The 14,008-nt window shown below is 37.6% G+C and overlaps 1 protein-coding gene across 4 annotated transcripts in view; it reads right to left on the bottom strand.

The window, feature by feature from the left end:
* Positions 1-249: 249 nt before the first annotated feature.
* Positions 250-14,008, bottom strand: part of LOC142039982 (protein nucleotidyltransferase YdiU-like) — a 28,480-nt gene continuing 14,721 nt past the window's right edge. The window contains exons 12-18 of one of the 4 annotated variants that reach the window (XM_075047154.1): positions 13,642-13,686; positions 13,473-13,554; positions 13,291-13,383; positions 10,191-10,270; positions 9,294-9,337; positions 2,929-3,008; positions 250-2,613 (exon numbers count right to left, since the gene is read on the bottom strand). In XM_075047154.1, coding sequence (XP_074903255.1) covers positions 2,491-2,613; positions 2,929-3,008; positions 9,294-9,337; positions 10,191-10,270; positions 13,291-13,383; positions 13,473-13,554; positions 13,642-13,686 — 547 coding nt within the window. In that variant the 3' untranslated portion in view covers positions 250-2,490. Of the gene's footprint in view, positions 2,614-2,928; positions 3,009-9,293; positions 9,338-9,440; positions 9,884-10,190; positions 10,271-13,290; positions 13,384-13,472; positions 13,555-13,641; positions 13,687-14,008 lie in introns of those variants that run through there. The other 3 variants (XM_075047145.1, XR_012653099.1, XM_075047162.1) reach the window with 3 other exon arrangements.

Genomic DNA, 14,008 nt, shown 5'->3' with positions numbered 1-14,008 from the left:
GTTCATCCTTTCGGGAGGACGAACGTTTCTCCCTCACTTCTGGTTCTTCCGACCGTACTGTCAGTTTTTGTAGTTGGTTCACCACCTCCCTCAGCTCTGCCATCGCACCACCCGATGGAGACGGTTCCCTCTCCCCCGCAATCTGTTTATCCGCATTAATCACCCCCGAGTCTGTCGGCTTCGGATCTGTCTGGTGACAGTCGGCCCCCCCTAATTCCCCTGTTTCTTGCGGAGTAACAGACGGGGGAATTTTCTCGGCGCCAGCGGCCTGGCTGGGTATAGGCAAAGGCTGTGTCTGTGCAGGCGTCTTAGCGTTAACGGAGATGGATGCTCGGGGGGGCAGAGATAGCTGGGTAGAGAATGTCGCCCCAACTCCAGCGGGGTGGGCTGACGCGGCAGCCGTGGAGGCAGCAGAGGGGGTCACCGCCGCGCAGAGAGCGGCGGCTGCCTGCCGGTCCGCCCTCACTGTCTCCAGCATGTCTCGAATTACCTGCCAGTGCTCCAGGTATTTGTTTGCCTCCTTTACCTTATCCCCCCTGCAGCTAATAGCGGCCCACAGCGCCTTGCCTATATTATCCCAGGTCGCTTCTTCAAATGCCACATTTATACTCGGGATAAGTTCTTTCTTCCAGGCCCATAAAAGCAACCCCTTTAACACAGAATTATCGAATTTCAGTCCTCTCTCAGAGAGAAAATAACGAAGGAGATTTAGGACTGCTTCCTGCTCTTTGTCCAACCCCATCTCCTTCTCCGACCGCTCACCTGATCAGGGCGAGATTCAAGCTTAAGCGCATCTCCTCGTCTTCCCAGCTCAGGGCGAGATTCAAGCTTAAGCGCATCTCCTCGTCTTCCCAGCTCAGCTAAAGCTCATGTCGTTCTTCCCAGTTTAGCTGAAGCTCATGCCATCCTGCCAGGGCAGCAGGAACAGTCTCGGCTGGCTTCTCTGCTCCCTTGCCGGTTCAGCTGCACTAGAGATTCTCGTAAAGACGATAAGGTGCTGATCTGAGGGTCCCTGTTCAGGCGCCAAATGTTGCAGAGGATCCACAGGGGACATCACACACAGACCAATGTGATCAAGTGAAGCCCATTTACTACAACTTTTAGCACAGTTATATACCTTATGCGCTTGTGCACGCGCCTTATAATATACTCTAATTGGTACAATACCCCGTTTCACGCGACGCTATCTTATCCTCTATTGGCTGTGCAAGCTTCTTCACGAGGTGTCCAGCAGTTACTGATCTCATTCTTCGGCATCCAGGAGTTGTTTGGCAGGCTCTTCTTATCTTCCTTTTTCCCAGCGTACAAGGACACAGCGTCCTTGTCCGCTTCAGCACTTTGTAAACTTATGCTTCGTTCCCAGCTAAAGGCTGGATTGCTCACATGCCCTCGCCCAGCCAAGAAATCCTCAACACCAAATAAGTGATTTTTGCTGTAAATTTTCTAGCGTAACATTGGACCTGATTGCTTATGTATTAATTTTGGCATAATTACACTCTAAGTTTTGTGATGTGGAATTGGAATATCAAACAAGGATAAATAACAAGACCCAGAACTCAAAGACTAGTCTCTCTCTGTCACTTAAAGGACATCTGTGTAACAGCTTCAGGTGAATTTTAAATACTTTCCTTGCAAGGTTTTTGTTAGTCCCTTACAGCATCAGGTGGCTGGATACAAAAGGTATATTGACCTGACTACGTATGTGGTGAGATCTTCCAAGAAAGTCCTTTTCCATGTCCAACCAGTAAAAATTTCCTGAGGCATTATATCCATACACCAACAATCTTTCTGCTACTATCAAAAGATACACTTTCAAAGAGCAGTGGGCCAGGCTTGAGAAGCACCTGACACCAGCAAAGACGCCAAAATTTATTTTTGGGCAAGTCACTCCAAAGACAGACATCTTTGCTCACTATTTAATTGAATTTCCTTTAAATCTTTGTTGGCAGTTTAATGGGACAAAACAAGGTCAAAAAGAGAAAAGGTGGCAAAGTCTAAGTGTAAGACGATCCTCTGTTCCAACTCTGCAAAAGACTTAATAACATTTATGTCTTCAGAATGCAGTTATATTGTGTGTAACAGCAAAGAGAACATTCATCAACATACTATATGATTAAAACTAGCTTAGATGGATTTTAAATTGACCAACCATTAAGTTATTGAGACCCACCTGAATAGCCATGAATTCTGAGAGGTTAAGTGCGACAGTTTGGCAGAACTTAAATATTGTGACTGAAATTAATGCACAACTCAATATGAAGGGCAGAGTTACAAATGCCAATATAACATGCTGATGCAAGCATACATAGTGGTCCATTTCTTCAATCTTTAGACTTTATAAGTTGGTTAAGACCTTGTCTTGCCTAGCAGAGTAGCAGATTCCAGTCCACAAAGTATGAGGAAGAGAAGTTCCTGTGGCTTGATGCATTAATCCTATTTGAAGGCCTGAGCTTCGACCCTGATCATTTTTCTCGCTCGTTCAAATTTCTCTCAGGATGAACAGCTTACTTTAAGATCCTTGGCCCAAGCTGGGGGGCGCAGGGAGTAGCCTGCTTTCTCTGCAGCCTGCTGTCTCTGGAAGGGATGTTGTAAAATCTGCTGTAGGAGTTGAACCTGGAAGCAATTAAAATGGATAAGTTTTTATACAAAATGTTTTCCTGCAAACAAGAAAAGTCTCTGCCACTTCACATTATGCACCCTCCTGGCTCCAGAAACTATTCCATGAGTTGCTTACTATTATTAGTACTACTATTTATAATTAACACTATTAATAATTTTTTAAATATCTTTAATGGTAATTGGTAGTAGATAGTACAATGTTGGTCAAAGTGTAAGATAGGTTCAAAGTGCAAATGCCATTTGCATTAAAGTTTTGCCAATTATGCCAATTATTAATAAATACGTCAAGAAAGAAAGAAACAATTTTACCTCCGAGAAATCATTCAAATTAGCTTTTTGCACTGCTGATTCTGCCATCCAATTCCTAAGTATGTATCTAGGATTAACAGCTGAAACCAGAAGTAAATAGTATTAAGTTCAGTTAGACATATTCAACAAAAGCAGAAGAGTCACTGAAATGTGTCACTGAAATCTTCAAGGAGGTTTAATTTGCAGACCAAGAAAAAAATGCGTAAAAAGGAAAAGGAATGAATCAATCTATTTATTTTTATAAGCTGCTAAAAGAATTTTTTTAAACTTGCACAATCAGTAATGCCAAAGTGCGAAACAAAAATTAGAGTAGTATAGAACATCATATTGATACACAAAGTATTTCCTGTTATGAACACCAGCAGACTTTTCAAATGTGATTAGTTGACCATGACCTAGGTTCCTGCCACATTGTTAGAAAGCGTATTTCAATGTTGTCAGTACATTCCTGGAGATCATAAAAATGTGTATTATATTATTTAATGAAAAAAGGAATTCTATATGTACTTAGATATTCCTTCTTCTATATCATATATCAAAAGTTTGGCCATAAAAGCCTTTAATGTTGGATTTCAGCTGTATTTTTTAGAAACTTTTTCAACTTTGTAATTCCTTTTAGTTTCCTGGGAGGAGGGGGGTCCACAGTTTTTTCCACAACTGTCTGCTGTATCTTCTTGGAAACACCTGTGACAGCCGCACTGCTTCTCTGGCATGTTCCAGGCTGACTGTGTCTAATTAGTGGTAGGGAGATTGTAGGGACGCTGAAAATGAAACTGCTGAATTAGTAACCCAGGCTGTATCCTACAGGACAGCAACTAACAACTCGTGAAAGGAGTTTTGTCAAACCATATGCCAAGGACAATTCTCACAGGCACACATGGCTTTTATTATCATTTTTTTAGCAGATAACATCAACACAACCCTTACTTTTGCTCTGCAATTAAAACCTAGGATTCTGCTTCAGAAAGTTTTCCCCTTCATTAATGATCAAAACAATGTTAGAGAGCAACTGTAACAAACATTTCAAGCCTACATTTTAAATCTTAATTTGATATTGGTCTGCATATTTTCCCAAATTCAGTAGCTGATTATTACCTGAAGAGATTAATCAGTGATACCAGAGGCATTATCAGCCATGGACCTGAAACCAAAAGTCTGCAATTTATGAACATACACAAACTTCATCTGTTCCTTCCCTTTCCATTGATGTCCCAGTGGGTTTTATAGGAATAAATTTTAGTTCAAACCTCACATTTTATATAATATATTTCTTTCAAAAAACCCATGTAGCTTTATAAAATATTCTTACAAATACTCTTATAACATATTTGAAAGAGGATATTAGAGAAAGCAGAGTATTCATCAAAATCACCATCCCAAATTTCCCCTCTACTCAATTCCTCTAATCAATTAGTTATGATGTTACTTTATTTACAAATAATAAGTTATATTAGGAGGAGGATGATCGGAGACAATATTTTGGATAAAAGCATTAAACTTAATTTATTCCATTTCCCAATTCACCCTGTTCTTGCATCTCCTTGTACTGCTTCTTCAGCTTGCAAACGTAGCTTGCTTATCCTAGCTGACTACCAAGACAACTGATATCTTTGAGAAAAGCTATGACTGGATCCTCCTAAAGTTCTGTGGTCAGACAGACAATTGCAGGACTTTATTCGTATTTAAGAGCTCCCCATACAGAATTATTGCTTAGCACAGTGAACAGACTTCTCTGTAAAAAGCGCTGCTTCTAAAATGCATCATTTAACCAGCTAACAAACTAGAATTTGCTGAAGCTACGTAATCAGTGAAACAATACTTGCATGATTATTTTATGTATCACAATACAATTAAATTCTTTATGTTTGGAACTGAATGATAGCCATTTTAAACCACAAGCTTTGACATACAGCAGCATTGCACAAAGCGTCTTTATGTTATTTAGAGAAGTAAAGGACAAAAAAACCCAATCACTCTATGCTGTAAGTGCTGAATTCTGATCACTCATGTTTCTGCCAGGAGAGAGAAGGTGAAGCTCTCTTACAAAATCAGAACACAGGCTGAAACCAGAAGCATCTCAGATGGCACTGCCACTCCCTCCTTTATAAAAGCTGCCCAGGTAATAGAACAACTTTCCAGCACAATGTCCAGGTGCTGACTTCCATGAGAATGAAGACTGAGATGCAATCCCTTCAGATACAGACATTCTTCTTTTTCACATTACCGCTGTTCTGTATGTACTTACATATGCTAAACAAAGGCCAATAAATACAACTGGATATTTGGAACCCTGATAACCTCTACATAGTCATAACAACACCCTGCCCGAACTGCTAAAAAAATAGTGGTTTTCCCACTTGGCAGTTTGCTCTGGCCAAGTATTTTACTTCATCCAGTAAATGGATTTTCAATAGTAAAGTGTGATAACAATATAAAAAGAAAATTTAAATTGTGGAGAAGTTAACATATGACTCATACAAAAAAAAGGTAATTCACATTAAAACCATGACTCATATTAGCAGGAGAATATTTGTCCCAGAAATATATTCTTAACAATTGCAAATTGACAAGTTTCACAGTGACATTAAAAATATCTGTAATTAACACAAGTGACAAGATAATTATGAGAGAATAAGACAAGCCAGATAAGAAGAGGACACAGCAGAAGAAATTTTGTGCCCTTACGAGCATTTCATAATCTGGTCTACATTTTTTTTACATGTTTCTTTTATAAAGAAATACAATGATAGACTTGTATGGGCATTTGAATTGTCAAAACTTTTTGATCAACTCTTAAGGAACTATGTTTAAGCAGTACAAGATAAAGTGCTACTAAGGACTAAAAACTAAATGAAGAGAGAAAAATAAACAGAACGAATAACTGATCAACTTGAAATGCTTCAAGGTAATGTACTTTGGGACATGAGATATTTTACTAGACTTACTAATGATGAGGGAAAGGTCATGAATAATGAGGTGATAATGGCAATATATTCAAGGTCAGTCAACTAAAGACAGCAATAAGAAATCTAGTGGGACTTACCAACCCATATAAAAATATAGAGAGCCCTGACAGTTTTGTCTAACTGAAATGCTGGGTAAAAATGCATTGCTGACTGAGTTGAGCCCGATTTGTGCTTCAGTTGACAAAGGACAAGGGACAGCTGTTAAAAGCAAATACTTAAAACTTTCAAGAGATCACAAGGGGCATCCAAGAGATCTATTTAAATGTAAAAGAGAACAACAACAAAAAAACTGTAAGAAACTTCAGTCACACTGTAATATGGAGAAGCTAGCAAAAATATAACAAAGTTTGTTTATTTTATAAGGAAAATAAAATTTTAAATTAAACAATAACAAATTAATATCGGTATTCTGTTAGGAGTATCTGGTGGCTCTGCTGTACGAATATATTGTGACGACCAGTTATATGGAAGAAAACTAACTTAACCATGAATCTTTGCATATCAAGTTTTGGACTGCTATGAAAACTGAGACCACTAGCGCAAGTGTAGTCCTGGAGGCAAGACCTTTTCCCTGTTTTGTCTGTCTCCTGTACTACATGATCCTCTGAGGTATGTGTAGAAAACCACAATGCTGCTTTGCAGAAGATCATCAAACTGAGATCCTTTCTGATTTGCAATAAAACCTCAGAAATGTCATAATCTTCTCTAAAAGCAGATTCAAAAACCAGAAAAATAAGAAGTGTGTTTAGACAGTTTTCAGCATTAAATTTTAGCTGAGGAAAACAGGGGAGCTCAAAACCTCAAAACAGTAGTTGAACTAAGATCCTCAGAGTCCCACAGTTGAAACTTCTTCGCCCTACCAAAATATAAATAATAAACCAAATCTTTCTTCTTGGTAACTGTTTTCATATCAACTTTCTAAAAATGCATGTAAAATTGTAAGAAGTGTTCTTAAAAATGGATGGAGCCTTGGTTGGAAAATGTGGATGCAAACTTGAAGGTCCATGTGATGATTCTTTGTGCCCTATTGTAGTTTTTACTATCTTATTACTGAAACTTGGTCTATCTCCTGCCATTTTCCTACTAAATCAGTTAAAGTTTTTGAAGAAAGTGGCCAATCAATATCTAACAAAAGTACAGCCATCTCCATTAGAAATGAGTATAAAACACCCTGCAAAGCAGCTTAACACTGAAGCATGTAATATCTCATGCAGAATTTGATCAGATCCTCCATTTCCTTCACTCCCTTTTGTCCAGAGATTTTCAGTTGCTCATTAAAAAAAACCAAAACCAAAACCATTTTGTATTTAGAATAACTCGGAGAATTAAAGTACCCTCCTTTCATGACTAGATAGTCCTTTCAGAAGTAAGGAGTTTTTTTCTCCAGATGCGGAAAAAAAATAAGTGGGGGCCTTTCAGAAACCTGAGTTCTTACATGTAGAAAGGTTTTGGACATATTTGAACACTCAGATAAATCTTAGTCCATTGAGCTAGTACAGGATGCCTACCAGAATCTTCCTGATGTTATCAAGGGTTCATCACTGGAGAAGAACAATGTTCTTCTTAGCAATGCAAACTGACACATTCACAAACTGCTAAAGGAAGGAAGTAAAGATCAAGGAAAAGATGTTGCTTGCACTCAGGAAAAGCAGATACAGCAGAAGAGGAAGGGCACCTCTCACAAAGGAAATAAAATCCTAGGACCCTTTCAGGGAGCACCCTACTTTGCAATGAAGAGTTACAACTTGGGGAGCAGCCCGCGCACATCCACAATTTCAAGACAGTAAGGTGAAGCCCCACTTGAGACATGACAAGATACAGACAACCATGTTCCCATGGGCCAGTAATTCTTAAGTTCTTAAAGGAAATCAAAAGGAAAAAAAATTAATCAAGTCCACAAGCACCAAAGCATAGAACAAGCTGGAGGCCTGGCACCTCTTGAGCCCCCAAACGGAAATTGTAAAGAAAGGGGGTTAAAAAAAAGAGAAAAAATAAATTCAAAATGTTAAACAACAAATAAGGGAAAGAAAAATAAACAAGTAGGTAAATGAGGACTGATATGGAATAGACCATAGCTGGACAGCTGAGTTGGATTGCTTCTGTGTCTATATTCACATACAGTGTGACACAGGTCAGAGCAGCCTTTGTGGATACCAGTAGGAAAAGCCTTCATGATGTCGCCACCACTGTGATTTCAATCACCCAAAATATGAACAGATGTGTGCTCTGTCCTTCAAAACCAGCAGAATCTAGAGAAGAGCAACTTGGACTAATAGTTATGGTGCATTTCCATGATTTCACACTCAGGCCTCAGTCAACTGGTAAGACTATGACTATATTCACAACAGAAGGTGTTTGGGTCAGACCAATTAATTCATAAATGTGGACAATTGAATTAAGGATTTTTTATTTTTTTTTTAAGGAGGGAAAAGGGAGGATACCTGAGGAGGAAGAGCACTTCATCGTAGCCAAGGAACATCTTGATCATTTAGCTTATATAAAAAGTACATATATATTCACAAGTCTAGCCATACACATGTGGCTAGATTCTAATCACGTGATGGGGTGAAACCAGAGATAGCCACTGTGAATATATAGTATTACAAGATTTGCAGGAGCGTAATGAGAGAGTTTCTCCTCTTTGTTGCAAATATTCTGATAAAGAAATCAAAATTTAATCATATATTAGAGTTAGGTTTGATTAAGAAGTAAAATTGTGAAGCATACTGTATAGGATTGTTAAGTTTGAAATGTAGCCATAGAAACTTTAGGAACTGTGTTATGTGTGACTATAGGAACCTTAATATTGTTGACGTTTGAAATAGCTAACCATAGAAACCTCACCAGGAAGTTACTGGTTTTTCTATGTTTTGTTTCAAGAAACTGAGGAAACTGTCATGGAGACCAGTTATGCTACTTGGAAACCCCTTACCCTTCCCATCTCGATTTGAGTATCGAAGATTCCAATCAGTAGAGCTAAGTGAAATTGACCAATGATTGTTTTTAAATAAGAATATTGATAAGGTTATATAATCAAAGGACCAATCATTATAAAGGTTAAATATAAGAGCGAGCATAGTATGCATTTTTATGTAAAGAGCTTATGTAACAATGACCTGACAGAAAAAGTCTATTAAAAACTGATGGATTTTGATACTAAGTTGGATGCGCCTTTGGAGGAGCGATCCCCCACATCCCCAGTGCTGCAATAAGCGAAATGCCTGCTTCTTAACTTCACATTAGTGTTAAAGAGTTTTATTCCGGATTTCGGTAACATCTTCAGAAAAACAATACATTTTAGTTCTTCTTAAAAGGAAAATAACTAACACTGAAGAAACCTATGTAAATAGATAGCTGCCATCTCCAAGCACAGGAATTCTTTTGTATTGTTTTACTCACTTGTCATTCTTGTTCTTCTCTTGGTGTCTGAATCACCCTTGTTACTATACATGGAAAACAAATCAAAAGAAGAAAAAAGAAAGTGCTTTAGTACTTATTTTTAGAAATATTTTATTTGACTTTCATTAAAATTATTAAGTGTTCTGGTTTTGTGTTCAGTGGAAGCAGATCTGAATCTCTAAGAACTATTAGACTTGGAAAAAACTGCACACTTTCTTGTAGGTTTTGTATCTTGTATTGATTTTTTTCCCCAAGAATTGTATTTACCAACTAAAATTTCCAAGTACCTGATATGTACTTCTTTTCACTACTATCAGCCATGCATACCATACATGACTAAGAAACATGTTACATTCTTTATTGATTTAAGACAAAAGAACTGGTTGGAAATTCTAACATGCATGTCCCTATCCATGCAACACTAGCGGTTTCCAAACACTGTCTGTGTATTCACTATTGTTCAGCTTCCACCCCCTGTCATCCTAGAGCCATATTATTACATAGTAAAAAAATATAGGTATTACCTGTAATGGAACACTATTCATTCCTATGTATTTTCAAAGCCTGACTTTCAGGTTCTTGGACTGAATCTGTAGTAGTGGTATTTTAACAAAAATTATTAACCAAAGAAATCTGATCGGTTGCTCAATGAAAGACAACAAACACAGACCACTCCTCCCATGTCATTTTTATGTACCTGTGTGTTAAAACAGAACTACAATAGTAATTATTATGGAATCTAGCACTATCTAGAACCATAACAATAAAAAAGGCATATGAAACCATGTTTGGGCCAGTTTACCAGAGCCACTAAAGATGATGGAAAATCACTGCAGATTAAAGTTGCCTGCTTCTGGCAAATACACACTTTGTGTTATTTTTACACTTGAAACTTACCGATTTAATCTTAAGAGGTACATAGTAACCCATTCTGAAAATAACTTGTGTTTACCCAGATCCTGCAGAGCCCAGAACTCCTAAAGAGAAAGAAACAGTTAATGGCAGGTAATCGGAATTTTGCTCCTGTTAAGCAAAAACCAAAGTAAGCAAATGAATATTAAAAGGATACGAGGGAAATGTATCATGACCCTTCAAGGAATTTTCTCCCAAAAAATTCTACTAATATCTTTTCCTCTGCATGTAAATTATTTCTTTTTGCTAGCACAATACATCCATATTAATCTGTCGCTGTTACGGCAAATTCTATCTAAACACCTCCAACACTTCACCCCTATTTTTCCTTGGTTTATTGTCTGACCTCTTTTATTTTTTAAGCTACACAACTACAGGTTTTACTCTCTTCTGAGTTTTGTATGTGGACCAGGTCTATTTGTAGAGACTTTTTTTTTCCCCCCAAAAAATTGTGGAATAAGGGAGATATATTGATAAAGAAAGATATGGTCTGGAGAAAAAGGGAAACTTAAGGCTACAGGAATAGAGGAAGATTGAGGAGAAGAATAGAGACAGTAGGAGAGGAAGAAGGGAGAGGAGACAGAACTTGGAAAAGGCAAATAGAGGGAAACCAGAGCTTGGGGTTACCGCCTCCAGTGCTGAACAACAACCACAAACTAGGCTTCCCTAGCTGACTACACTGAGCTAACAGCTGCTTCATATTGCTCAGTTGAGAGAAAGTAGCCAAAGCTCACAGACAAAAAAAATGAACTTCAGAGAAAGAACAGGTTAGAAAGAAATGGACATAGATAAAAGCAGGTAAACAGCAGATAGACAAGAAAAAAATGGGCAAAAGTTAAGTAAGAGATATTAAAAGCAAGAACAAAACAAAGTTGTGATCACATCTGTGTTTTTTTAAAGGAATGGCAGTCAAAAAGTATAATGAAAACCACATTTGAGTATAAAAATTAGTTAAAATTACAGAAGTGACTAAGAGCTGAGGGTTGGGCAGGTAGATAACAGGAGAATGTAAGAATTAAGCATTTGTTCAAAGACATGCAGGGTTCGGGTGCTTTAGGAGGAATTTCAGAATGTTTCTAGTTAGTACTAAATGTAAGCACTCCTGCAGTGTTGCCAAAGGGCTCTGGCATTTTTAGGTCAATTTTGGTTTGCAGCTGAAAAAAACCTGTAAATGATCTACAAACCAATATGAAAACTTACTTTGCTATTGACAAAGTATTAGTGTGTGAATAAACAGCAGGTGAAATTACTTCAATATAAAAAAAAAATCTTTAAAAAAATCAAACTTTTTACCAGCATAAAATTATACCTGCTTTACCACATCAGTTTTGGGACTCACAACTTGTGGGCTAAATCATTTCATTGTGTGAAAAAAAAAAAAGGTCAGCTACTACCAACTGAAGGCTGCAAATGACCCTCAGTGTAGTAGTAGTAGGGTCACAACTACACTATGATTGTTAGTTCCTCAGCCTGCACCTTCAAAGAAGGGGAGATGGAGTTGTAATAAATGCCACTACTGCAGGAGCCTGTGTGTGGCTCCATACTACATGAGGGTGGCTTCTGTTCTTCCTATCGCATGTAGGCCACTAAGAAATGGAAAAATCCCTTGTATTCTATGACAAAAATACCTTCTCTTACAAACACACCCATCCTCTTACCACCTTACCTGTACAAATTATTAATTCCACAGCTACAGCTCTTTGTACTTTTGTTGCTTAGCACTAGAAAATCTCAACTTCTAAACTATTAATGGCTTTAAGCTCATAGAAAAAGTCAGGTTAGACCTCTTACTTAAGAAAATAAGGAAAAACAAAGAATTTGGTCAAAATAACTTAATTATCTAGGACACAACTGGAAAAAGAAACAGTAACTGCTCATTTTTATTCTATGCTTTACACACAGTCATTCTGCTCCCTAAAACAACCTCCTAAGTCCACCTGTTCTCATTTTAAATTAGATTCAAAGACAAAGAGAAGTAAATCAGAAGTTATGGAAAGGCAATGAAGTTTCCCAGGCAAAGTGAACAATATTCCTCACACGGAAAAGGCACTGTATCAAAAAAAAAAAAAAACAACAAAAAACCAACTCCTTTTGGCTCTTGCAAAAAGGCTTCCTTTTTTCCTTTCCAGATCAGGTACTTACGAACTTTCTTTTCAGAATTTCCCCTCTACATTTTTATCCAATTATTATTTGCCTAGCACCTCACTCCAGTTCAAACATTTCAGCCATATTTCTACTTCTAAAGATTGCACTATATCCAGGTGAGAAGTTTATCTCTTTTATTTTAATACTTTCATCTCTTTTATGATTAGACTTGGTCCTGAAGAATAACTTTAGGCTGAGTTAGCAGCAACACACGATGGGATAGCAGGCTGAGCAGGACACAATGACAAAATGTATTCCAGTGCTTTAAGCTACGTTTAGAACTGATCATGTGCCCAAGGAAGGGCAGAGGCCACTATGGGCTGAAATTCTAGCAAGAGTTTATGATGAGATGGGATCTCACTTGTCATTAGATATTGGACAAGCTGATGAGCCCAAGAGCAGATATTTAGGTCACCTGGTAAACCCAAGTTAAGAATAGTTTGATCGACCCAAGGTTGAAATTTTCCTTATGAGCCCTGTCCAACTTCATTTGTGTCTTATGGAATACTATCAGAAGGTATTCTTAAGCAAAACAAACAAACAAAAAAAAGAGGGTGCAGAAGGAAGGAAAATTCTTTCTACCAGACCTTAATCTTAAATGTGAAGAAAATCACATTCTCACCTGTGTATGAATACTTATGACTACTCATATTAGACCTGTACCAGAGGCTGGAAATTTTACTTCAGCACGCTACATTAATGTATCTTTCATTAGCCCTCTTTGTTAATGTATCCTTCATTACTAGACATAGGCTTAACATAGGGTGGTAGCATGACACAGACACATTAGTCTCCTGGTCCCTTAATAATGCTACGATGACACATTTCCCAGGCAAATCATGGCTTGAGACATTCTCTATTACACCAGGGATATGTCCAACCTGATTTACTCATTTTATATTAAGTATTCCTAAAACTGGGTGCTTGTATTAATTAATACCTCAGGAATATGGAGCTCCTTTAACTGGTCTTCAGTAATTTCACTGAGTTGTCGAAATGTCATTGTAAAATCAGCCTTTGTATCTTCCATAAGCTAGTGAAAAAAGATATTTCTATCAGAGTTTTTAAACTATGGGCTATCAGTCCAGATGTTTGCCAACAAAATTAGCAAAGCAAACTTACTTTTAGGAGGAAAGCAATCAAATAGTTATCATCCTCATTCTCCCCAAGAAGACCCAATTTTGTTTTGAATAGTTCTGTGAAACTGAAGATAGTAACAAAGTAAGGAAATTGTCACATAACATAATTTATAGTATTGTGACTACAAGGTTTGAGCTCTGGAACTGCATACCGGATGTAATAGCGCTCACCGTATCCCTCCAAAATCTGGGAAGCTCTGCAAAAACAAAAGAAATGTCAAATTCTATGGAACTACAATACTACTGTGAGTACAATCCCACTGTACACTAAACAATGAAAACTTCTGTCTGATATCTCACAAACATTGATATTCTGAATCAACTAGGATCTGTAGTGGAGAAAAGACTGAGGGGAATCATTTTAACAGGCTTCAAGCAGATAAATAGCTGCTGCAAAGAAGAAAAATACAATGTTCTTCCTTTTCATACTGAGGAAGAAGTCATGTGTTTAAACAGCACAAAAGAAGATTCATATTAGGAATCTTTACAATAGGGTATTAAAATACTACCTCATTACTT

Source organism: Buteo buteo, chromosome 2 (genome assembly GCF_964188355.1).
Source record: "Buteo buteo chromosome 2, bButBut1.hap1.1, whole genome shotgun sequence".
Taxonomy (NCBI): Eukaryota; Metazoa; Chordata; class Aves; order Accipitriformes; family Accipitridae; genus Buteo; species Buteo buteo.
The sequence above is the reverse complement of the archived record's forward strand: the minus strand, read 5'-3'. Positions and strand labels throughout refer to the sequence as shown.